Source organism: Rhincodon typus, chromosome 19 (genome assembly GCF_021869965.1).
Source record: "Rhincodon typus isolate 14 chromosome 19, sRhiTyp1.1, whole genome shotgun sequence".
NCBI classification, from domain to species: Eukaryota; Metazoa; Chordata; class Chondrichthyes; order Orectolobiformes; family Rhincodontidae; genus Rhincodon; species Rhincodon typus.
The window spans coordinates 32,974,595-32,999,343 of NC_063350.1; the positions used below are offsets into that span (position 1 = coordinate 32,974,595).

At 38.9% G+C, this 24,749-nt stretch overlaps 1 protein-coding gene across 4 annotated transcripts in view; it reads right to left on the reverse strand.

The window, feature by feature from the left end:
* Nucleotides 1-204: 204 nt before the first annotated feature.
* Nucleotides 205-24,749, reverse strand: part of rtel1 (regulator of telomere elongation helicase 1) — a 109,735-nt gene continuing 85,190 nt past the window's right edge. For 2 of the 4 annotated variants that reach the window (XM_048608503.1, XM_048608501.1), the window contains 9 exons: nt 20,522-20,608; nt 19,698-19,908; nt 16,369-16,512; nt 13,333-13,476; nt 11,920-12,174; nt 9,931-10,131; nt 7,787-8,017; nt 4,929-5,029; nt 205-1,804 (listed from right to left, as the gene is read on the reverse strand). In XM_048608503.1, the coding sequence (XP_048464460.1) occupies nt 1,676-1,804; nt 4,929-5,029; nt 7,787-8,017; nt 9,931-10,131; nt 11,920-12,174; nt 13,333-13,476; nt 16,369-16,512; nt 19,698-19,908; nt 20,522-20,608 (1,503 nt within the window). In that variant the 3' untranslated portion in view covers nt 205-1,675. The remainder of the gene's footprint in view (nt 1,805-4,928; nt 5,030-7,786; nt 8,018-9,930; nt 10,132-11,919; nt 12,175-13,332; nt 13,477-16,368; nt 16,513-19,697; nt 19,909-20,521; nt 20,609-24,749) is intronic. The other 2 variants (XM_048608502.1, XM_048608499.1) reach the window with 2 other exon arrangements.

Sequence of the window (24,749 nt, forward strand, 5' to 3'; positions counted from 1 at the left end):
TCATGAACCAGTTGAAAAATCACCAACAATTGATTGTGCATATTGATATTGTAGGGCAAAGTGCAGTCAACATAGATATAACATAGACAGGCAAACAAATAAGGTCAATTCAAAAATGCAGCACCAAATATTTGTACTGCAGAGTTCAAATTGAAGTTGTGAATTAATTGAATTAATCACTGCTTAATTACCATTTACCCTATATCCAGCTGTACTTGGCTTCAGCTGGCTTTGTTGAAGAAACAGTTTAATGGATTTCATTATGGGGACTCCAGTTCTTGGATTGTTGAGGCAGGTCATCACGTAGGCAGGTGGTCAGTTGTGGAATTAACAGATTTTAAACTGTCTAACCATTCCAGTATATCTACCAAGATAACTCGATTGACTGTATCAAGTCTCCAGTTTTACCTCAGAGTCAGACACATTCGTACATGATCCCAGCCATGAAGGCGGGGGAATTGCCCAAAAATAGTTTAAACATCTCAGGCAATTCCCACTCAAGTTCCACTGGTAAGGGCTTCCACTGGTTCCTGATGTGCACCTTCCTCAATCTGTCCAGTGGATGACAATCCAGAGACAAGAAGATTTAGGCAAGATATATTTTTTCAGACTTGGAACCGGGATTTTGCTGTGGAGATTGAAGATCCTGATGTTGAGATCAAACAAGGGCCGTAGGTTCACCGCTGATGTCTACCAGACGGACACCAAGAGGCAACCTGTAATTTTGAGGATTGGTAACTCTGGTGCCTTGGCAATCCATGCGGGTGGACAGGGAAACATTACAGCATTTTGCCAGTGGTGGAGTAAGCCTCATTGCTTATGGAGGCTGCCCAACTACACAAAGAACAATCATCTATGATGGGGGCTGGCTGCCTGGTTTGAGAGATCAGGGAAACAGTTCAAATGCGAACCCTGGGAAACATTCCTGACTTGGGAATACTCTTTAGGAGGCCTGATACAGGTCGTCATTATTTCCCCAGGCTTCTGGCTCCTAACATGCCTTCACGGGGTGTGGAAAATTTAACTCGTCACCCGTCCAAGAGGCAATCATCACTTAATTTTATGCCCGACTTCAGTTGATCAGGACTCCTATGCAACTGTTGGCAGAAATGCAGTGATTACATTATAGGGTTTGGTGTTTCTGCATTAACTCCTTGTGGGATAGGACAAGTATAACAGGCAACTGTACTTAGAATATTTTCATTCATTCATTTTTCTTTTCCCCATTGCCCCATTAAATATTGCCTTTTTTGACACAGTACTCTTGGATCAGTTCAACATTTTGTCTTTGTGGCAGATTTTCAGATTTATACAATACATTCCTGGCAAATGCAAAGCTAAGTAAACTGACATCCATCACTCCACCGAATCACAGTGATTATTCAATGTTCTACGCCATTTACCAAATTCCAGATCCAACTGAATTGTATTTCTACTGCTTAAAAGGTATTACTGTCATCTTGACCACCTTTGATTCCTAAATTCTTTATATAAAAGCATGCATTTTATCTTTTTTTTAATTCAGATGCTTTCAACAAAGCTGACATTTACAAAATTCAGAACCTTCCCAGATGTATGATATTTTTTAAAAAAAGACTTATTTTGATAGTTACAAAACACAAGTTTAAAGATAGTTTATACCCAAATAAAAGTGCTTTTGTCCAAAGAGTTAAAGTCATTTCCTTGACGTATCCAATTTGCTCCTCACTTGATTGATAGACCGTGGATCATATGTCCAAAAGAAAAGTTGCCTCAAGCATCTTCTGTTGACGATCTCTTTGCACTTTGGGCACTTCTTATTTTTCTGGAAAGATGATAGGACAGTGAAATCTTTGGAAATGCTGTATTTCAATAAATATATTTACATTTTGATCTTTGGACTGCTGATAGGGGAAGGTCTACTTAGCTTTGTTCAGTTCATACAATAACAGTGCAAATAACTAAAATAATCAGAAAGGGAAAAACTGCAATAATAAAAATAGCCTCTCAAAGTATTATGTTACAGAAATAACACTGGAAAATGTCTTTATTAAATCTCCCATCTATCTATCCCACCTTTATTCTCTAACACAGTTATTACATGATGGGAACCAAAGATGTTCTTTAGTAAGCTTGATAAACAAAGGTAATTTTTTGTTAAGCCCAGGTACTATAACTTAATACAGACTAACTGGTTTACAACCATGACAGGATTTTGTACTCCAAACCACCATAGAACAGACCATTGAATAAAGGGCTTAGAATGGAACAGTATCTCAATGGGTAGATCTTACTCTTACACAAGAGTTGTAATTCAACTTAAACTCAAATAACATCACTATTTCCCTCCTACAAAAGTTTCATCAACCCTACTACCAACTGCCCCAACTCTAAAACATTACGGTTGCTAGCTTCAATGAAATTAAAGAATGAGGCTAGTAGATTTTTGAGATGAAAATATGAAAGTTTATCAACACAGATATGATGTTGATATACAGGTGCATTTTATCAAGAGTTGTTTTCATTACTTTGAATCATTACACAGAATATTTTGGTAAAATAGTAGATATTAATTTATGTGTTCAAAATTAGTTAATAATATAGCTATAGAACTGGCTAATTATTCAGAACTACTAGATTTGAGACTTTCTTAAAATTAAGATGGTCATGGACAATACACAAATTTACTGTGGGTGATTCTAGAGAAAAGAGTTATATACATGCAGGTCAAAGGGTTGACCTTCTACATGGTATGAAACTAAGGCACTTGCACCAGAAACACAGCATTGGAAATTATCTTAAACAGAAACATATGCACAACAATTAGAGTCAATCGAATGAAGAACTTCCTCCTTAACATTTTGGGATAATAATAAAGCTATTTTTATTCTGGATGGTTGTTCTTCTATGGTTCTCAACTATTTCATCTCTGGTTCCTGAATCCAGAGACTGGCAAACAAAACATGACTATAAAAACAGTTGATTATCACAAAAAACATTTAGGGTAAAGCATGATATGTAGAACAGATATGTTTCAGAGGAATGGAGCAAATATATGGCTTATCTCTTGCTGCTGGCTCTAAACCTTACAGACTCAAAAAGTAACAAGATGAAACCATCTAATATTAGGAAACAAAAAATTTCAAACTGTGAACAGGAAAATTTGAAAGGGTATAGAATTAATCATGTGGAAACAAAATTCAATGATTGCATGCAGACCTGGTGACAGAATCCTGTCTCAATTTTTGATTCGCTATTGATTTCTGCACAGTCATAGAAAAGTAGAGCTCAAGGCATCATTGTTTTGAATCTACATTATGCATATAATATGTGTTTAATTTTTCCTAGATAATTATGTTCCCAAATGACAGCAGCCTGACTTTTGCCTTGTATAACTATCATCTTTTCACGTTTGCAGTTTATTTCCCAATATGGATCCAGAATAATAGTGGTTTATTTAATCTACCCATATTGGCACTGAGAGTCTTTATGTCTCTCCTTTTATCTTTGAACATTTTTTCCATTAGTGGTTTTTCCATTAGTTGCACTTTTGTGGCAAGCCAATACGTCAAAAGCAAAACCTCAAAATTGGAATGAGTAACACAGGCAGAATCCTCTTCACAATATTCTCGTGGATTAACTAATTCCAATACAGGAAAACAAGCATGTTTCTGAGAACAGTTCACATAGAGTCACAGTGTCATGCAGCAAGGAAACAGACTTTTTAGTCCAACTTATCCATGCCGACCAGATTTCCCAGAGTAAAACTAATCCCATTTGTCTGCATTGGCCCATATCCCTCTAAACCTTTCCTTTTCAGGTATCTGTCCAACACTTTTTAAATAGAGTCACAGAATTCTACAGAATGGAAACAGACCCTCCAGTCCAACTTATCAATGCTGACCAGATATCCTAAATTAATCTAGTCCTATTGCCAGCATTTGGCCCATATCCCTCTAAACCCATCCTATTCATGTATCCATCCGGATGCCTTTTAAATGTTGTAATTGCACCAGCCTCCACCACTTCCTCTGGCAGCTCAATCCCCACACACCACCCTCTGCATGAAAAAGTTGCCCCTTTGATCTCTTAAATCTTTCCGTTGTCACCTTAAAACATATGCCCTCTGGTTTTGGACTCCCCTACCCTGGGAGGACGACTGGCAATTCACCCTAGCCATGTCCCTCATGATTTTATAAACTTCATAAAGGTCACCCCTCAGCCTCCAACGCTCTAGGGAAAATAGCCCCAGCCTATTCAGCCTCTCCATATAGCTCAAGCCCTCCAAATTCTGGCAACATCCTTGTAAGTCTTTTGTGCGCTGTTTCAAATTTAACAACATATTTTCAATAGAAGGTAGAACAGCATTGAATGCAGTATTCCAAAACTGGTCTAACCAATGTCCTGTACAGTCTGTTGTAACTGTACCCACATCTACCACTTCTTTTGGGTGGCAAAAATGCTCAAGTGGAAACACCTACATGAATTAAACTTTTGTAATCATCAGTTATCAAACTGAAATTGCAAACAGGTTTTGTTTTAGTCCATTCACAGGTCGATTTGTGCGCAATTGAGAACATAATGTAAAACAATATTAAACAGCTGTTCCTAAGAATGAGAAATGTTTATATCTCTGATCTTTAAACTTACACCCCTATGTCAGATTGCATTGGTGCATATGAGTGTGCTTAAGACAGATGTTCATAAATTAGGTACCTCCTGTACCGAAAAATCACAACAAACCATCAATCTGCTTTCGATGTATTTGTGTGAAGTAACTATATTTTCAGCCCAGTATCAATTTTCTCAGACTTACTTATCTAGCTACTGCTTTAGCTGACGAATTCTGATTTCCAGAAGTATCTATAGAGTTAACGTATTTAAAAAAAAGATCTTAATTGGTAATCAGGCTGTATTTTACTGAAAAAGTTAAAAAAAGCCAGTCTAACCTTCAACAACTGCTTCCAGCAAGACATACAGCAGGTGAAGTCACAGGATTGACAATTAAATGGCACTGTTGCATCAATTCTGCAAACTATGCAGTGGAAACCTAGCAGAATATTTGCAAAGTTTATAAAATTTCTTCCGAAAAACAAGACCTGTTAATATGAAGTAGTTTGTCTAAGTGTTACAAGTTGCAGTACATTAATGGACATAAAAAGCACTTCAAGTACCAAATCCCAATTAGGGGGCAACTTCGCTCGAGTAACAAGTTACAGGATCTACCTATTTGGAAAAATGTTTTCACAGCTCCCATACCAGCCAGCAGATAAGGGTCAGTTAGCTGAGATAACAAGGTGTAGAGCTGCTTGAACACAGCAGGCCAAGCAGCATCAGAGGAGCAGGAAGGCTGACGTTTCGGGCCTAGACCAGTTAGCTCAGTTGTCCAGATGGCTGCTTTGCAATCCAGAGGGCCCACCAACGCATGTATTCACTTCCTGCACTGGCTAAGGTCACCATGAAGGACTCTCCTTCTCAATCTCTCCCCTTATCTCAGGTTAAGCCACCAGTTGTCTGGGCCTATGGTCCTCTGGTACTACTGTGACGTTACCTTTACTAGCCACGAAGATGTCCAAAAAGAAACAAGCTAGAGCTTATTCACTATTTAAAAAAAAAATCCTGTGACACAGTTGTGTATGGAAGGATGACTTGTAGATCATTAGAAAATTAAAGATTTGAGCTCAAATTCTGGTACTTGTGCCCAAGATTCACATGTCATTAGGAACAGGTGAAAAATAATAAAACAAAATATATCCTTTATTGTCTCTCTCTGTATGTGCCTGATCGTTGTAGGCTCTAAAAATAAAGAGAATCACACCACAAACAAAATGGGATATTTTAAAAGGGTCATAATACCTGATCTAAAAAGCACAAGAGTAGAAAACAGAACAGCATACATTGAGGAGCGTTCAGCTTTAATAAAGAGGGGATTCCGTATGCAGATGTGATAATGTTGGACATTTCAAAGTTCAGTACTGGCTTAGAATGCTGAATCTCAAACTACATGGGGCACACATAATACAACAGTATCATCATCAAATTAGATTGCACAAGCCACTCATTGAATAATCAACTTTACACTCTTTCAGGAGCTACTTGTATTGAAGCATCACATCACAATTTGGTCTAATGCAATGTAAAATGTATTTCAGTTTGTTCCTATACAATTACACTTTTCAAATTATTGCACTTAAATTCACAACCTCTTTGAACGTTAGTACCTTACCGTGAATGATGAACTCTATATTTAAAATAAAAACTTATATGCATGTTCCCAGTTTCAGCAATTCAAGTTATTTTGCTTTCTATGAATTTTGTTTTTTAAATAGGTGATTAATCAGCATAGCTTGTTGCTGGCACCTCAAAGTAGGGTGATCACAGAGATACGGACACAGAAGGGCCTGGATTTCCCATTCACTGTATTAAACAATAGTTGTTTCTGCAGTACAGGTGCAAGTTGCACTTCCACACCCTGTGGAATCCCTGATGTAGCAAACTCTAAGGATGCTGCCCAGGAAATTGATGAATTTGATGGCAATTTCCTGTGCCTGGAACCCAGGAAATATCTCTACTTAAATCAGAGAATTTGGAGGGTACTTTTAATGTTAAATAAATAGTTATCAAAAAATAACTGGCATTTAAAGACGGAGTCCAACTTCTGGCTAAGCTATTAAACTGACACCCCAGCTTGCCACTCACACCTCCACCCTGGACCCTGATCTATCTCCTTTCCTCTAGCCCTCCGAGAGCCAAGATTCCCTACTGCCCCCGGTACCAATATGCCCCAACCTCCCCGTGCATGGCCCCTGCCCTCAGGGACCCATCCCTTCCCCTGGAACCCAATGCCCCCACCCTCTAGTCTATGACTGCTACTTCAGAAAATCTAAGGGTTGTTGCTCTGTCAACAGATGCCTTCTTTCGAATGTGATTAAACCTAGCTGCTGGTTCCTGCGGCACAGATGCTACCACTGCGCTACAAGATTCCTCTATAGATTATCAAGCTGTTCGGACATTTGATGACACATGTCTGGGGCAGCTGGGACTTGAACCTGGGCCTTCTCTGAGATGTAAAGCCTGCAGCTTAATAGGAGCACAGGTCAGTCCTCAGTCAATAACTACCACATGTACACAATGAACTTCCAACAGTAGAAACAAAAACCTAGAAGAAAAACCTTCAATTCATGAAGCAATTTAAACAGCACAACTGGGAAACTACCAGGGGTTTCTGGATGAAGGAAGCTAGGTAGACTGAAAGATTCGTGGTTTGTAATTTTGTATCCACTAATCAATAACTTCATCCACAATTACTACTTTATTTAGAAGCATACAAGAACCTTTCATAATGGCAAGTCACCATAATATAAAACCATCATATTATCACAGAATAGTTGGAACATTTCTTGAACTTATCGAAGCCAGAATACAGTATTAAAAATGCACAACGGAACTTGCAAAAGAAACAAAAATTATCACCAGAATTGAATGTTTCAGGCTTTTCAGAAAACCACTGATACCTACGTATATTTCTTAATGCACATCCTGTGCTTGGCTTTTGTTGAGATGAATGAATAACTTGGAAGCAAGTTGATTTGTCTCAAAATAAATTATCCAGACAGTGCCTTGCACAACCTCTGAACATTCCAAAGCACTCTGAAATTCATAGCTTTTAAAATTGAAATTCAAAAAATTTTTTTGTAAAGTGTAGGAATATATTTACAGGGAATTTCAGGTTAATGTGCAGTCTAATTCTGAAGTGATTTATCCAGTTAAATATCCATTTTAAAGTATGTTAATTCATGCAACTTACCTAATTTCAAATTCACATCAGAGGAGAAAGGCAGTAATGGGGCATTTGCAGATGGGGATCGTATGCTTTTTGTTTCCTCGTCCTGAACTTCAGAGGGACAGCTCTTTACCATATTGTTGTCATTAGTGCAATGTAAAGTGCTTGGTGTCTCCAAGACATTTAAAGGCTTTGATTTTCCACCATTTAGAAAGAATGCTGAAATCCTGCTTTGTGTAGTTCCAGATCCTTCAGCTATTAAAATTATTAATCGGGAAAAAGAAAAGCCATTATCATACTTGGACAACTTGTGATTAAATGATGACATTTGCTTGACATCAAATATTTGAACATGCCTGCTCCGTTGTGGGTATCCATCTAATCGAAGCTGCACTTACAGCTCTCCTGGATATCATAAAATAGTATTGCTATTTAATTTTGGGAAAGGCTAGAGCATTGTTGTATAATGTAAAAGCACAATTAGACAGTTCATTACAGTTTAAAGCCTCATTGAAGGCTTTCTTTTCCTGGTATTCTCTCCTGAATGCACACTTTGCTTGTCCATATTGGATTTAAAAGTCATTCTGTTCCAAGTATTCCCAGTGAGTGTCATTTTTGTACTGCTGCTCATAAGAAGGTTTCCATATTTTAATATTTATTTAAACCACCACATACTTTTTTCGTCTTGCTGATTTTCTCACTTGTTTAACACTCTGAACATACTTGGTCAAGAGACAGTCAGATGATACAGGACAGAGAAAGAGATTGGCAGGAGAACAGAAGAAGACATTCCGAGGAAGGAAAGGAAGGCAACTTTCTAAGTACTATCCATGTTAAAAGGTAAAACGTATCGGGGTAAATTAGCTCAGTCATCTGGACAGCTGGTTTGCAATGCAGGGTAATGGCAACAGCCTGGGTTCAATTCCCAAACCAGCTGAGGTTACCACAAAGGACTCTCATTCTTAACCTCTCCCCTCACCTGAGGCATGGTGACCATCAAGTTAAAGCACCAGCAGTTGGCTTTCTCTAAAAAAAAAAGAGCAGCCCTATGGTCTCTCTTCATTATTCATGTTAATAAATTCCAACATTTCCTAAAAAATGAAATAATTGTTTTCGAAGGCTTCATTTTGACAATAATGAAATGAAACAAAATTTCATGCTATAGGGGAGTTTATCAGGGGAAAAACCACAATCAGTTCACAGGATTTTCAACTTAGTGGCATAGGAGCACAGAACAGCCCAGTTAATATCAATAGATAGTAACCCTTTAGTTTGGGAATGCTCTTGTCCAATACCAGGTGGATAACTAAAAAGAATAAGCTCTTACAGATATAAAAAGGCTGTGGCAATTAAAAATAATTAGGCTTTTTCTATCTAGCCTAATGCCATTGAAACTAAAATAGTCAGGGAATATAGTAATTAAAAAGATCATACTTTAGAATTTCAGAGATAGTAAGAACTGCCGATGCTGGAGTCTGAGATAACACAGTGTGGGGCTGGAGGAACACAGCAGGCCAGGCAACATCAGACCTCCTTGACCTGTCCGTCTTCTCTCTCACCTATCCGCTCCTCCCACCTCACTGACCAATCCCCACCACCACCTACCTGCACTCACCTATCGCCATCCCACCTTTACTAGCTTCAAAATCTCCCCACCCCTGGCCTCATCCCAAGACTAACCCTCCCTCTTATCCTTGCCTCCTTGACCTGTCCATCTTCTCTCCCACCTATCTGCTCCTCCCACCTCACTGACCAATCCCCACCACCACTACCTACCTGCTATCACCATCCTACCTACCTTCCCCAGCCCAAACCCCTCTCCCTATTTATTTCAGAGCCCCCTTCCCCTCCCCCATTTCTGAAGAAGGGTCCCGACCCAAAATGTCAGCTTTCCTGCTCCTCTGACGTTGCCTGGCCTGCTATGTTCCTCCAGCTCCACACTGTATACTTTAGAATTTGCTGTGTATTGTAGTAAAACTCCTCCTGCAATGAGTGACATTACTGGAATATCAACAGATCTCCCCACCACCTGAGAACTGGTTTCCAGCTAGTCCATGGAAATGGTTACTTCTCTGTATTCCAAGTACCTGTGTTCATTTACAACCCAAAAATTATCTTGTGAAAGTCATCATATGAAATGAATATCATATCTGCCAGGATGTCCTTACCATTCGCGTTATTGCTGGCACTCTGGTTTCCAGTCAGGACTGTATGTTTAGGGAGTTTCTCTTCAGTTTTGCTCAGAGTTCCTCTTTGTCTCTCAGGTTCACACTCATTCTCAATGAGCTGTTTACAGTCTGTTCCCGTCAGCTCTTTACACATCTGGTTAAACTGTTGTTTATGGTGTGTTCTAATAAATATATAAAATCCTACGAAAGTATAATTAGCAAACATTATCACAAATATTGCACGCCTGGAATTGTTTTTTTTTAAAAAGTTAATGACAGTACAATCCTTTGAAAAGACCAAATTGTTTTCAGTAGCACAAAGATAGTTCTCTCAATACTGGAGCCATAAACACTGAATAAAAAAAAATGTAGTTTCCTCTGAACTGCCGAAGTCCAATTACAAGTACATTTTGTTTGCCACAGCAGAATCTCTGAAGGATCTATTCTGGGGACAAACCCCTTCCTTATTCAAACACTGCTTCTTGGGGAAATGGTCAGCACATACTGGACAGCTTCCACATCTAATCCAACCACACCTACATTTATCTTGTACATGAGCTTTTGTTTTCGTTCATTAACTGAATGTGACCCTCACTTATTTCATCAAGCCCTACTTGCCCTTGAGTCATGTCTTAAATATTAAGGAGTATATTGCTTTGGTCTTTCTTGAGAGTAATTTCAAGACAACCACGTTGCAATGGGTTTGGTGTCAAATACTGGAAAACTGATTAAGGATGCAGAATCATAGAAGGAAGTCAACAAGTCTATTATGTCCTTACTGGCAATTTCACGATCACCATTACTGACATTAGCTTTTTTTGAAATTCCAGATTTATTTAATTTTTTAAAAAAAATCACCAGTGGCTGTATTGGGATTTGAACTCAAATCCAGATTATTTTGTCAGGGCCTTTGAATGCCATTTGCACAACATAACCACTGTGCTTTGTCCCTCCATCCTCAAACCACCCCCCTCATCGCCCCCGCCCCCCTTTAAATTGATAGATTTTTGTTACATTGGGATATCAAAGCTGTAAATGGGAGCACTTCATTGCACTGTATAAATGCACAAACATCATAATGGAACAACACTGTCTAAAATCTGGCCTGTGATTGCTTCCACCAATTTACCGAACTCTGCAGTACAAATAACTATCAGATTAAAGCAAGCCTATCTCCAAAGATTTTACGTTCGGACCAACTCTTTGCATATTCAGGTGCAATTACGTTAATAGAGGAAGGTAGACAAGATCAGAAAGCAAACTTCAAAGTTTCCACATTGATGCTACTTGAAAAGCATTTTATGCTAGATACTATTGTATATAAATACAAGTTGGCATTATTATTTCTTTTATTAAAACTGGAAAGCAGTAGGTGCATATGCTTCTTTCAGAGCTTTCACGGGTTAAAGCTTTCTGAAGAGTTTCAAGCAGTTCTCAGACCCTGCTAATGGCGTCGTATAAAAGCAAATATCTTGGTTTCAAAGATTGGAAGCATGAGGTGGTCCAGTTCGGTAGTATAAACAGAAAAGCACAATATTTAAATAAAGCGAGACTGCAAAATTACTATGGTTCTGGGTGTCCTCATATGCAAATCACAAAACTGAGCCTGCAGGTACAGCAAGTGATTAGGACAGCAATTGGAACACTGGCCTTTATTGAGAGGGGCATGGAGTCTGAAAAAAAAGGGAAATGTTGCTATAACTCTACAGTGCATTGCTGAGACCAAATCCGGAGAACTGCATGGAGTTTTGGCCTCCTTAAATAAGGAAGACAACATTTGCATTGGAGGCAATATATGGCTGTAATGTAATGTAATGTTATCAGCACATTTTTATTAAGTATTTTATGTTTTTACTGAAAAGCTAACAACTGGATGAACTTCTGATGTGCTGTGCATTAGCTGAGAGTTTGATGGTTTCCAGGAATAAATCATTACCAACAGATAAAACCTTAGCACGAACTTAGTATCATCAAAATACCAGAACTTACTTCTTAGTAAATGAAAATCCTCAGACTTTTCAGTAAACAGGGCACCTACTTCAGATACCATGTCATCATAGTTATCTGTCTTTTTATATGTCTGAAGTACCGATGAGAATCTATTGTATTTACTAGGTCCTAAAGCCTTCTTAACATCACTAATATAGGCAGCAAGTACATGTTGTTTCTTCTGGTCTGCTGTCGAAGTTAATGTTTTTGGAGGTGCAGTTGTAGAAACAGATGGTTCAGAATTACAAAATTCACCTACATTTAAGGAAGGCAAAAACCTACATTAATACAATCTTCTAATCAAATTTATAAAGCAGTCATCTTAGACAAAACAGGTTTCTGAAAATCTCATTTTTTACAACAAAAACAGGAGCAGGAATAGGCCATCTGCCCATTGAGCCTACTCCGCCATTCAATAGGATCATGGTTGATCTTTTCATGGACTCGGCTCCACTTACCCATCTGCTCACCATAACCATTAATTCCTTTACTGTTCAGAAATCTATCTATCTTTGCCTTAAAAACATTCAATGAAGCAGCCTCAACTGCTCCACCGGGCAGGAATTCCACAGATTCACAACTCTTTGGATGAAGAAGTTCCACCTCAACTCAGTCCTAAAATCTGCTCCCCCTTATTTTGAGGCTATGCCCCCTAGTTCCAGTTTCACCCACCTGTGGAAACAACCTTCCTGCTTCTATCTTACCTACTTCCTTCATAATTTTATAAGATTCCCCCCCCCCTTATTCTTCTAAATTTCACCAAGTATAATCCCAGTCCACTTGATTTCTCCTCGTAAGCCAACCCTCTCAACTCTGGAATCAACCTAGTGAAGCTCCCCTGCACCCCTTCCTGTGCCAGTGCACCCTTTTGCAAGAAAGGAAACCAAAACTGTACACAGGATTCTAGGTGTGGCTTCAGCAGCACCCTGTACAGCTATAGCATAACATCCCCATTTTTAAATTCCACCCCGCTAACAATGAAGGACAATATTCCATTTGACTTCTTAATTACCTGCTGCCTACAATTAAGTGTATTCACTTGATGAAGTTTTATAATTCCCATCTCTCAGCCCTTGGTTTTCTTAAGGGGATTTATCTTTATCATGTCAGTGACTATGATTTCTTTAAATGTTGTACATGAAGTTTACAATGATGTTTGGTAACAAGTAGCTCACTGATCTGCACACAATTAACTCTGATTAAATTTCAAAAAATGTTGCATGTTCTAAGACTTTTGAACTAAAACTACTGGTAAGGGAACGAGACCACCACTTTTTCCTCTGCAAAAGACACATTCTGGAGATTTCCCAAAAAGGAAGCAAAGTAATTTCTCAAAATCATTTGAAATCAGGTCTGTATCAAATAAAAATAATCTAAATAACACTTTGCATATCAACAAGGGAAGGTGTTTACCTTGGTTAACCATGCCACTGTTTAGGTGCTGTCCTCCTCTGTTGAGATGTGTGCAAGCATTTAGCTGTTGAGATGAACTTGAAGATGATGTAAATTTGCTCTCTGCAGAGACTGCTGGCTCAAACCTCCATCTATTCTCATTACCTAGATTTTTCATAAAATGTTAAGTAATTATCCTGCTTTAAGCAGAAGGGCAACTTTACAATAATCTTTAAGTGATTATAGCATGAATTTTTTTGTCAAATTTAAGATTGGAAAGACTCAAATTTTTATTTCCCACATTTCATATGGATTCACATTTATCACATTGAATTTGAACAATGATTTAAAAATAAGTAACATTAAAAATGTGCAGGTTATAGAAATGGATTTCAAAGCTTTATGATCCCAAGTATTTGCCCCATCTACTCCTATCAACAGTGACCCCTGCGAGAAAAGTTCTCAGTAGGTTTGGCAAGATACTAAAGCAAGAAATAGGCATTATGATGGAGCCGGATTGTGTCCTTCAAAATTCATATACGCTTCCTGCAAGCATGGGAAGACTATGAAGCAAACATTTGAAACTGGCCATTTCTTTCTCCTCTTCCTATCCCAATAGAAAGGAGACCACAAGTCATGCATCTTCCCCTGTCTAGTTGCAATTCACTAACTCAGTGCAAACCATGGACTGAATTTGGAACCTGACACCAACAAACTTAATATGTCAATATGGAAATAGCTGATATTACCTATCAAATCTTTCATAATGTAACTTTTTATACTGATCTCATACTTGAAGACCTACGGTGAGATATAATGAACTTTACAGATGGTGAATGTTAGTAAGTTGTTCCTCAAGGGAGCTAGAAAAATAATGGTGGTTTCAGATTCATATCCTCGTCTATCATTCATATTTTACATCCTTCTGCCAGGACTTAGTTCGGGAACCCTTAATCTAACTTATTCCTTCCCAATGCAGCTTGAAATGAAACAAGCACAAATCAGGTATCAAATCCAAAACCTTTTCCCCTTTTATGACCAAGTAATACAGGATTTGGTGTAATCTCAATACAGATTTTCTAACATACAGGAAGAAATAGACAGCAAGTTTCAAAGTGAAAGCAAATACTCATTTGTTCCAGGAAACTGAATTTTGTAATATGAGGAATTACTTCATTTGCATTTCCTGGGAAATTGATAGCCATTGCCCTTTTCCTTCATGCAAGTAATTAGTGCTTTCAACAATCATCAAAAAATTTTCAGCAGTTTTTCAATTAAAGTGCAATGCTATAAAATGCAGAAATTTGGCATAGACTTCTTTCCTATAGCATTTATTAAATTGCTTCTAAGAAAATGTAGGCTTATATTGGCATTTTGATTTATTAATGCATATTGATGTAAGAAAAGAACAAGCATTAACTCAATGTACAACTGAAGCAGGTACATAGAACTGAGCCTTTAGGACTATCAAAAAAATCCCATAGTTGCCGTATTTAGGAATTGACATCTCTGTAAGTATAGGTGTAAAATCAGTAACAGTAAGCTGATTAGGAACCGAGAGTGCAATTAAATTATCTATTTAAAAACTTACAAGATTAAAATACTGCTTAAGGATTTTTCGAGCTTATGACAACTTTGCATTGGAACTATAGACTGCCTATAGTCATATCTTCTATATGACTCTCCTTAGGCACGTCACTGCCATGCACAATTCACTGGTCAAAATGACAGGCAGGCAACTTGCTCTTAATGTTACTTGTAACTGACATCATAGTCCCTATGATTTTTCTAACTTCTACTCTCTGATCAGCAAAGAAAATTAATACTTTGATAAGTTAATTAATGCAAAATAAAATCAACAACAGTTCTAACAATGAATCAGCAATGTTCTCTGCTATACAGCTGCTCCGAATATTTTCCTTACAGCAGCCTTTAACATATAGACTGGATTTCAATTAAACAAATCCCTCAAAATAAAAGAAATACAGAGATGTTCAAATTCTTCACCTGCAAGATGGTAACAGGTTTCACCAAATCTAATTTTGTGGTGATGTTATGGAGTTAGGGGAGAGCAAAGAGAGGTGGGAAAGAAGCTGGAAGAAAATGAATGAATGAAATCTTGTCTCTCTTTTGAAACTTTAGTTAACAGCAATACAAAATGATTCATTGGAAGATAAATACTAGCTACTGCACTTCTAAAACTAACAACCCTTCCCATTAGAGATTAACTGGCATGATAAATTTCCAGTTATAAGTTTTTAAGAAGCGATTTCAAAATGAAACAAAATATACAACGGGAAAACACCCATCAGGTACTTCCTTTTTTGTTGACTGCAAGTACATCAATCTTCTCAGCAGCAAACACTGAAGAACATTTAATATCAACTGTGATATAATTTACTGGAAATTGAAACAAGAAGGATGATATTCATTTTTAGGGTCATATAGCACAGAAATAGACCCTTTGGTCCAACTAGTCCATGCTGACCAAGTTTCCCAAACTAAACTCGTCCAGTTTTCCTGTGTTTGGCTCATATCCCTCTAAACCTTTCCTTTTCGTTTACCTGAGCAAAGTGTTTTAAAATGTTGAAACTCTACCTGCATCTACCACTTCCTCTGGCAGTTCATTCCACATACGAACAACCCTCTGCGTGAAAAAGTTGCCCCTCAGGTTCCTTTAGAATCTTTCTCCTCTCACCTTAAAATTATTTCATCTAGTTTTGAACTTCCCAACCCGAGGGAAAAGATCTTTGCTATTCACCTTACCTAATGCCCCTCATGATTTTATAAACGTCTGTAAGGTCACCCCTCAAACTCCTACGCTCTAGTGAAAAAAGTCCCTTATCCAGCAGATCTCTACAACTCAAACACTTCAGTCCCGGTAGCATCCTAGTAAATCTTTTCTGCACCCACCCAATTTAATAATATCCTTCCACAGGGTTGCTCAATGTTGCATAGGTGAATGTATTTATAAAATCGATTACTCCAAGAAAAAATGATAACAAACTAATGGATTATTTTAGTTAAACAGAACACTTATGCTTCTAAACCACATACCTGCATTTTCTTCGTGCTCCACTCTTCTCCTCTCCTCTCTTGGAACTGCATGTTCAGGTTTAAATCCACATCCCTCACCAGTCAGATTGTAGCAAGCTTCATCAAACCTCTTTTTGTGATGTGGCCGAACAAACTGATAAAATTCTGTTTAGAAACAGTTTTAAAATCTCATAGAATCACAACAACAAAATATATCCCAAGAAAATAAGCTGTGATTCACAAGGAAAATCCATCAATACATTCAGGCATAGCCTGACACAGTTGCATAGAATCTTATGCAACAGTTTATATATCAGAGTTGTCCATCACCATGGACACCTGGAATCAACAGTTAGTAGAGGATGGGAAAGAATATGAATTGAGGCCACGATTAGATCAACCATGACTTTAATCGAAAAGCAAGAAAGGCTTGAGAGACTAAATGGCCTACTCTTATTCCTAATTCGTACATTTGTATCTATACTGCCAAGACAGTAGTCTCACTAGAGATGCAAGCAAGTTGAATAAGCAGTCAGGTCAAAGCAATACTGCAAGTCCCCTACATCAATTGCAAAGGTAAATGACTTCAGATGAAATGAGACCAGCGCACTCTTCCTGTAATAACCATCTGCAAGCTACAATCCCCATTCTCCACAACAAGCCTTTCCAAGATCAGCAAGGCCACCTATGTGTGGAACTGCAGGAGATGGATGAGCTACTAAATGAGTATTCTGCATCAGCGTTTACTGTGCAGAAGGATATGGAAGCTGTGGAGAAGGATACAGAACTTGGGGAAATAAATAGCAATGTCTTGAAAAGCGTCCATTTTACTAAAGACGTGGTGCTATACATCTTAAAACGCATAAAGGTGGATAAATCCCTGGGACTGGATCAGGTGGATGCTAGAACTCTGTGGGAAGCTAGGGAAGTGATTTCTGGGGCCCTTGCGGAGATATTTGTATCATGGATAGTCACAGGTGAGGTGCCAGAGACTGGAGGTTGGCTAACCCGGTGCCATTAGTTCAGGTGGTAAGGAAAAACCTGGGAACTACTGACCGGTTAGCCTGACATCAGTGGTGGGCAATTTGTTGGAGGGGATCCTGAGGGACAGGATTTGCATGTATTTGGAAAGGCAAGGACTGATTAGGGATAGCCAACATGGCTTTGTGCATGGGAAACCGTGTCTCACGAACTTGAGTTTTTTGAAGAAGTACGAAGAGGATTGATGAAGGCAGAGTGGTGGACATTGTCTATATGGACTTCAGTAAGGTGTTCGACAAGGTTCTGCATGGTAGACTGGTTAACAAGATTAGATCACACAGAATACAGGGAGAACTAGCTATTAGGATACAAAATTGGCTTGAAGATAGAAGACAGAGTGATGGTGGAGGGTTGCTTTTTGGACTGGAGGCCTGTGATCAGCCGTGTGCCACAAGGATCGGTGCCGGGTGCACTCCTTTTTGTCATTCATATAAATTATTTGGATGTGAATATATAGGAATACGTTTAGCAAATTTGCAGATGACACCAAATAGTGGTCAGAGAAGAAGGCTACCTCAGAGTAAAACAGGAGCTTGATCAGAGAGGCCAGTGGGCCAATGAGTGGCAGATGGAGTTTAATTTTAGCTAAGTGTGAAATAGTATATTTCAGTAGGGACAAATCAGGCCAGGACTTGTACACTTAATGGTAAGGTCCTGAGGAGCGTTGCCGAACAAAGAGACCTTAGAATGCAGGTTCATAGTTCTTTGAAGGTGGAGTTACAGGTGGACAGGGTAGTGAAGAGTGCACTTGGTACACTTGCCTTTATTGGTCAGTGCATTGACAATAGTAGGTGGGAGGTCATGTTGCGGCTCATTGGTTAGTCCACTTTTGGTCTCCATGCTATAGCAAAGAAGTTGTTAAACTTGAAAGGGCTCAGAAAACATTTACAAGCATGTTGCCAGGCTTGGAGGGTTTGAGCTATAGGGAGAGGCTGAATAAGCTGGGGCTATTTTCCCTGGACCGTCAGAGGCTAAGGGATGACCTTTTAGAGATTTATAAAATCATGTGGGGCATAGATAGGTGAATAGTCAAGGTCTTTCTCCCAGGGTAGTGGAATCCAAAATTAGGGGGCATAGGTTTAAGGTGAGAGGGAAAACATTTAAAAGGGACCTAAGGAGCAACCTATTCATGAAGAGGGTGGTGTGTGTATGGAATGAACTGCCAGAGGAAGTGGTAGAGGCTGGTACAATTATAACACTTAAAAGGCATCTGGATGAGTATATGAATAGGAAGGGTTTAAAGGAATATAGGCCAAATGCTGGCAGATGGGACTAGATTAATTTAGGATATCTGGTCAGTATGGACGAGTTGGATTGAAGGGTCTGTTTCCGTCTTGTACATTTCTATGACTCTGAACGAATAAATCACACATCCATGTTGGATATCATTTGCTGAGACAAAGGAAATCAAGGGTTCAATGGACATTAAGACTGCAGAGAAACGGAAGTGGGGGGTGCTCACTGCGTTAGAGCAGGAAAAGGGTAAAAGGAGACCAGTTAAAATAATGAAGGCTTTCATAAACTGGTTTTGATCAGATTTTTTACAAAAAAGTCCTTTGTTCTTTTAGTGGGAAATGTATGTACTCTAATTATTGGCTGACTAATCAGAAGACAAGTTTTTCCTAATAGGGAAAAAAGCTTGTCATTGATTCATCAGCCAATAATGAAAGTAAATAAATTTAACACAAGAAACAAAGGAAGGAGTTATAAGATTTTGTTCTTATAAACACAGACAACAGAATGCTCCATGAGAAATAACAGTGGGTGCAAAATCCACAATAGCTCTTTCTACAAGCACTGTGGGTGTACCTGCACCAGTTCAAGATGATGACTGAAGGGTAATAGACGATGAGTAACAAATGTTGCTCTTGCCAGTTGTGCCCACATCCCATGAAACAATTAAACAAAACTGATTTGCACGCGTGCATCCCACAGACAGAAACATAATAACGATCAGATAATCTATTTTTGTGACGGTGATTCAAGGATAAATATTGGCTAGGACACTGTGGACAACTGCTCACTCTTCTTCAATGTAACCCCATGAGGTAACCTGCTGTAGTCATAAAGATAAGTAATCAATATTTCATAGGTAGTTTTGCCTCAGTCAGAGAATGGCAGACCTGCTCCAGTATTTATATTCCAATCTTTCATTGACTCAAAAATGCATGCATGACACTATGTTCCATTCTGTCAACAAAGATTAGCAGATTTACCAGTCATGCAATCATTTAAACCAGTTTTAGAGGAAGACATAGTTTTATAAATTGTAGTTAACCACACAATAGCTAATCCTTACAATTAATTACCTCGCAGAAGATTGTTTTTTTTTGAATCTTCTGTAAAAAGTGCTGCCATTTCACTCAGCATGGTATCAAAATCATCTGTCAACTTGTACTTCTGCATTGCATTGGTAAAACGCTCATAATTGGCATTGCTGAGAACTTCCTTTACAGCTACTATGAAAAGTTTAGCTTTTTCTGCTTTTGTCTTCTCAGATAGTGGCAATACATCAAGTACCTAAACACAAGATTATGAACAATCAATTTGTTTTTGTCAAAATAATGTAATTGACAGCTGAAAATATGAGTTTGTTGGTATTCAAATTAAAACGGAAAAAACTGTTATAACTTTACACAGACATTAACAGCCTCAGTACAGTTTCATAATAACAGCTTCTAGTACTTTTAAGTAGACAGAAAGGATTTAACACATTTCTACGTGCAGTATGCAGACTTCAAAAATAAACTAATTACACCATGTTTAGGAATAGACAAAAATCAATCGCCATTTATTGCATTCATGAGGAAACTATTCAAATTAGGAGGTTCGGCACTACTGAACTAAATGAATAATCCATTAAAGTGTTTTACGAACACCAAGTTTTTAAACTGTAGGATAAGCCAACAGCTATTCATACCATCAAAAGCAACTATGCATCTTTGGGTATTCTTACTTGGTCTACATATAAAGCAACTTGTGATAAGAATCTCAAAAAGAGAATTAATTTCAAGTAAGATTTTGTGACACAGAGGTCCATTGAAATGCAGCTGTTAACACATTAAGAAACCATACCACTAGATTAAATATCAGTGTGCTTATGTTATATCAAAGACAAAAGAAACACACTCACATGATTACTAACTAGCGTGATTTTTTTCCTCCCTCCTCGCTGTTCACCAGTCACATGTTTAGAAGACACGGTTAACATTTTAACCGCCTACAGAAAGCCAAATAATAGATTAACAATTTGACATTCAACAAGTGACTTATTAGATGTGATTCATTGACTGAAGTACTCTGGAAAAACCTGAATGTGAACAGTATTAAATAAATCCATGTCATGATTATTTGGCATTTTATGTTAAGCTATTAGCAATGTATAAATACTCCAAAGCTTTTAAAAACCATAAAAAATGCTTGACTGACAATGGTGATGAAAGATCCATCTGATTTCTTAACTTGTGGCAATGCTTTTGGGGAAGTCCAAAAGGACAAGTGAATGGACAATAAATGATAGGCTACTGAGGTAGATTGAGGAACAGGAGGACCTAGGAGTGCATGTCCACAGATCCCTGAAAGCGACTGAATAGATAGATAACATGGCCAACAAAGCGTTCTGACGATATAGGGCTGGCAGGTAATGGAGGTGCAGCATAAAACACTGGGTTAGGTGATAGCTGAACTACCACTTGTAGTTCTGGTCATTAAACTATGTGAAAAATGTGACTGCACTGGAGAAGATACATAGGACATTTACGAGGATTCTAGAGTCCCCATACTGAAGAAACTTAGTTAGGTGGAAAGATTAGATTGGCTAGGAGGCTCGGGGACCCCTAACTGAAGTGTGTAAAATTACAAGGGGTCTAAATAGAGCAGATAGGAAGGTCATCCTTAGGAAGAATATCCTTGGCTGAGAGGGTCTATAACTGAAACGAATAGATCTAAGGTGAGAAGTAGGAGATTTAGACAGGATTCCAGGGAAATCTTTTCACTTAGAGGATCTAGAACTCATTAACTGAAAAAGTGCACTGGAAACCCACAAAACATTTAACAAATGCTCGGACACAATGTTCGACCACACAGCTGCTGGGAAGCTCCGTGCTTGTCAATCAGAGCACCAATGCAATGTTTCTGCTTTCAGTACTGACTTCAGAGGGCCACTCAGCAGCAGGAAAGATTGCAGTGAACATTGCATGGACATGTGTATGTAATGTGGTATCCTGTAAAGCAATGGACTAAAAGCCAGAAAGTGGGATTAGTTTGAATGAGTGTCGAAGGGATTCATCCAGTGATTCTGTTCTCTCTGCCGCTGCAGACAACGATGGATCTGTGGTGAATTTAGAACTGTTTCTAATTTTGTTTCAAATTTTTAGATTTTTTTGTTTCAATTGCATAACTTATCTGTGGCAATAAGGATGTAATTGCATTGGAGACAGTTCACAATATTAATTCCAGAGGTGAAAAGCTTGAATATGAGGAGAGATTGAGCAGTTTAGGCCTATACTCTCTGGAATTTAGAAGAATGACAGAAGATACCAAAGGGGACTGACAGAGTAGACACAGAGTGGATGTTTCCAAATGTAAGGTAATCTAGAACAAGGTCGTAGTTTTAAGCTTAGGGATAATAGATTTAAAGCAGAGATAAGGATGAATTACTTCTCTCAAAGGGCCGTGAATCTGTGGAATTCGCCGAGTTAAAGGATTTTAAGGAGTGGGCAGGCGATTGGAATTGAGGCTGAGATGAGATCAGCCACGATCACATTAACTGGCAGAGTAGGCTTAAGGGGCTAAATTGCCTACTCCTGTTCTTACTCGTTATGTTCTCATGATAGTTGGCATTGCACTATTCAGCAGGAATATCTTGCTTAAATAGTAATAGACAAAAGCAGTGTGTAAATTTGGAGGAACTATGTTTTTAAATTAAATCTGGTAAACCTCCAACCAAACAGTCCACTGGTTTTAAGGAAGAAAACTGACTGATACCTAATCCTGTACAAAGACATTTTATGAGCTAACTGGTATTCTACAGTGCCTCTCCTGATTTTTATCTGGTCTGTTCTTTGCACAAGGAAGGGGTGTTTAAAGAAACCACCACGAAACAAATGGTTGAAAATTAGACAAAATTTGCAAGCTGAAAAAAGGTAGTCAAACAGGTGGAGCAGGAATTCAGAGACTGACAGTGTGTGGCACAGATAATGAACTTTTGGCTGAGAAACAACTCTTAACCTGAAACATGATCGGTGACTGTATGCATGATGCACTGCTTCTAGATTTATGTAAAAACCTAAGAAACAGGAGCCAAATTAGGTGTTTTTTCCCTGTGAGTCTGCTCCACCATTCAATACTTGATTTTTTTTTTCCCTTTATTCATTCACAGGATGAGGGCATCACTGCTAGGCAGCATTTATTGCCCATCCCTAATTGCCTAGAGGTCAGTTAAGAGTCAACCACATTGCTGTGGGTCTGGAGTCGCATGTAGGCCAGACCAGGTAAAGATGGCAGATTTCCTTCCCTAAAGGACATTAGTGAACCGACAATGGATTCATGGTCATCATTAGATTCTTAATTCCAGATATTTTATTGAATTCAAATTCCACCATCTGCCGTGGCGGATTCGAACCCGAGTCCGCAGAACATTATCTGGGTCTCTGGATTAACAGTCCAGCGATAATACCACTAGGCCATCACCTCCCCATGATGCCCTACACAAAGACACCCAAATCCCTCTGAATCTCAACATTTAGTAGTCTCTCACTCTAGAAAAGATGGTGCTTTTCTGTTCTTCTTGCAAAAGAGCAAGATTTTGTTCTTATCTGCATTATATTCCATCTGCCATCTTTTCGCAAAATCACTTAACCAATCTTTAATCCCTTCCCAGCTTCCAGACACACTTGTAGCACCAAACATGGATATGTAACACTCAGTCCCCTCAGTTAAGTAATTAAGATACATTGTAAATAGCTGAGGCTCAAGGCTGATTCAGTGGCACTTTACTGGTTGCAATCCTATGAGATCCATTTCTTGGGCAACAAAACCTTTATGTGACACCTTATCCAGTGCTTCCTGATAGTACATGTATTGCTTTCTCATCTATCCTGCTAGTAACAACCTTATAAAAACATCTGTGAATCCCTATTTTCTTTCTCCATCTTTTCCTGAATAGGAAGATAATTTTGCCTTTGAACTCACAGGAGTCATTCCAGATTCGAGGGAAGGTCAAAACCCAAACATCCCTTGGGTGGAATCCTATATCAAGGCCTGACCGCACGGACTATGGTGAGAAATCTGAGAGATGTTCAGCAAGGCCTCGTGTGATATCCAGGTCAAACTAACTGCATTTTCCAACAAAGTCCCAGGCATCAAGATGACATTCTTGCAAGTCAGCACCAAATGCCGATTAAAGGAGATTGTTGCTTGTCGTCAGCCTAATTAACTTTACACCTCAATTTATTAATATGTAGCTTCCTTTCCTACCATCTACTACAAGGAGAATTCTTGACAAGAATATCAAAGCGGGCATGTAGTGACTCCAGCTTATCGTTTCCTTCTCTGGATGTCCAAGCTTGTAAACCAGGCATCAACTTCTTAGGGCACTCTCCAAAGGCAGCAAACATAAACACATGTCAATGGACCTTGGCACTGGATGCTTGCCAATCTCTCAGCATCATCATGGCATATCTCCAATCCATTTACAGTACACTTCTGCACGTCAATGCTACAACTTGGGCTCATCAGCAACTGTCACAGCAATGCTCCTGCAAAGGACACTCTGCGCACAGCAACAGACATGCCGTTTGTGGATTAGACAAAGTTGCACCTCAGGGCTCTTCACTTCCTCTCTTAGTGCTCATTCACTTTGAACCTAATTAGATGCTCACAGCATCCATGCCTTGCAGTTTTACACTTTGCTTCCTCAACCAGAGATACCAGGCCCACAGTGCTGCTGTACTGCCTTGCCATTTAGCACAGACACAAAGCCATTATCAATGTTGTCAGCAGGACTCAATTAAATCAGGGAAGACAGGCTTCAATCAGGGATCCCAGCACAGTAAGTCAAGGGCAGTCTCTAATATCAGGCCAGAGGCTTGGACACGGTCAGCCAGCTGCACAAGGCTGTCAAGGTCAGGATCTTAATCCTCAAATGTTGTGAGCAGCGAAATGTCACACTCTTGATATCCTAACGCTTTAGGGTCTGCTGTGGTGTGTTTTCTCCTGGTGTGAGAGAAAGGTAGGTATTAAAAAAGAGAAGAAAGTGAGCTGCACAGCTGTTAATGTTGTTGCAGGAAAGGTAGTGAGGTCTCCCGCCAGAGTGAGTGGGCAGCACGAAGGGCGTGAGGGGTTAGCGGTGTGGGGGGTTG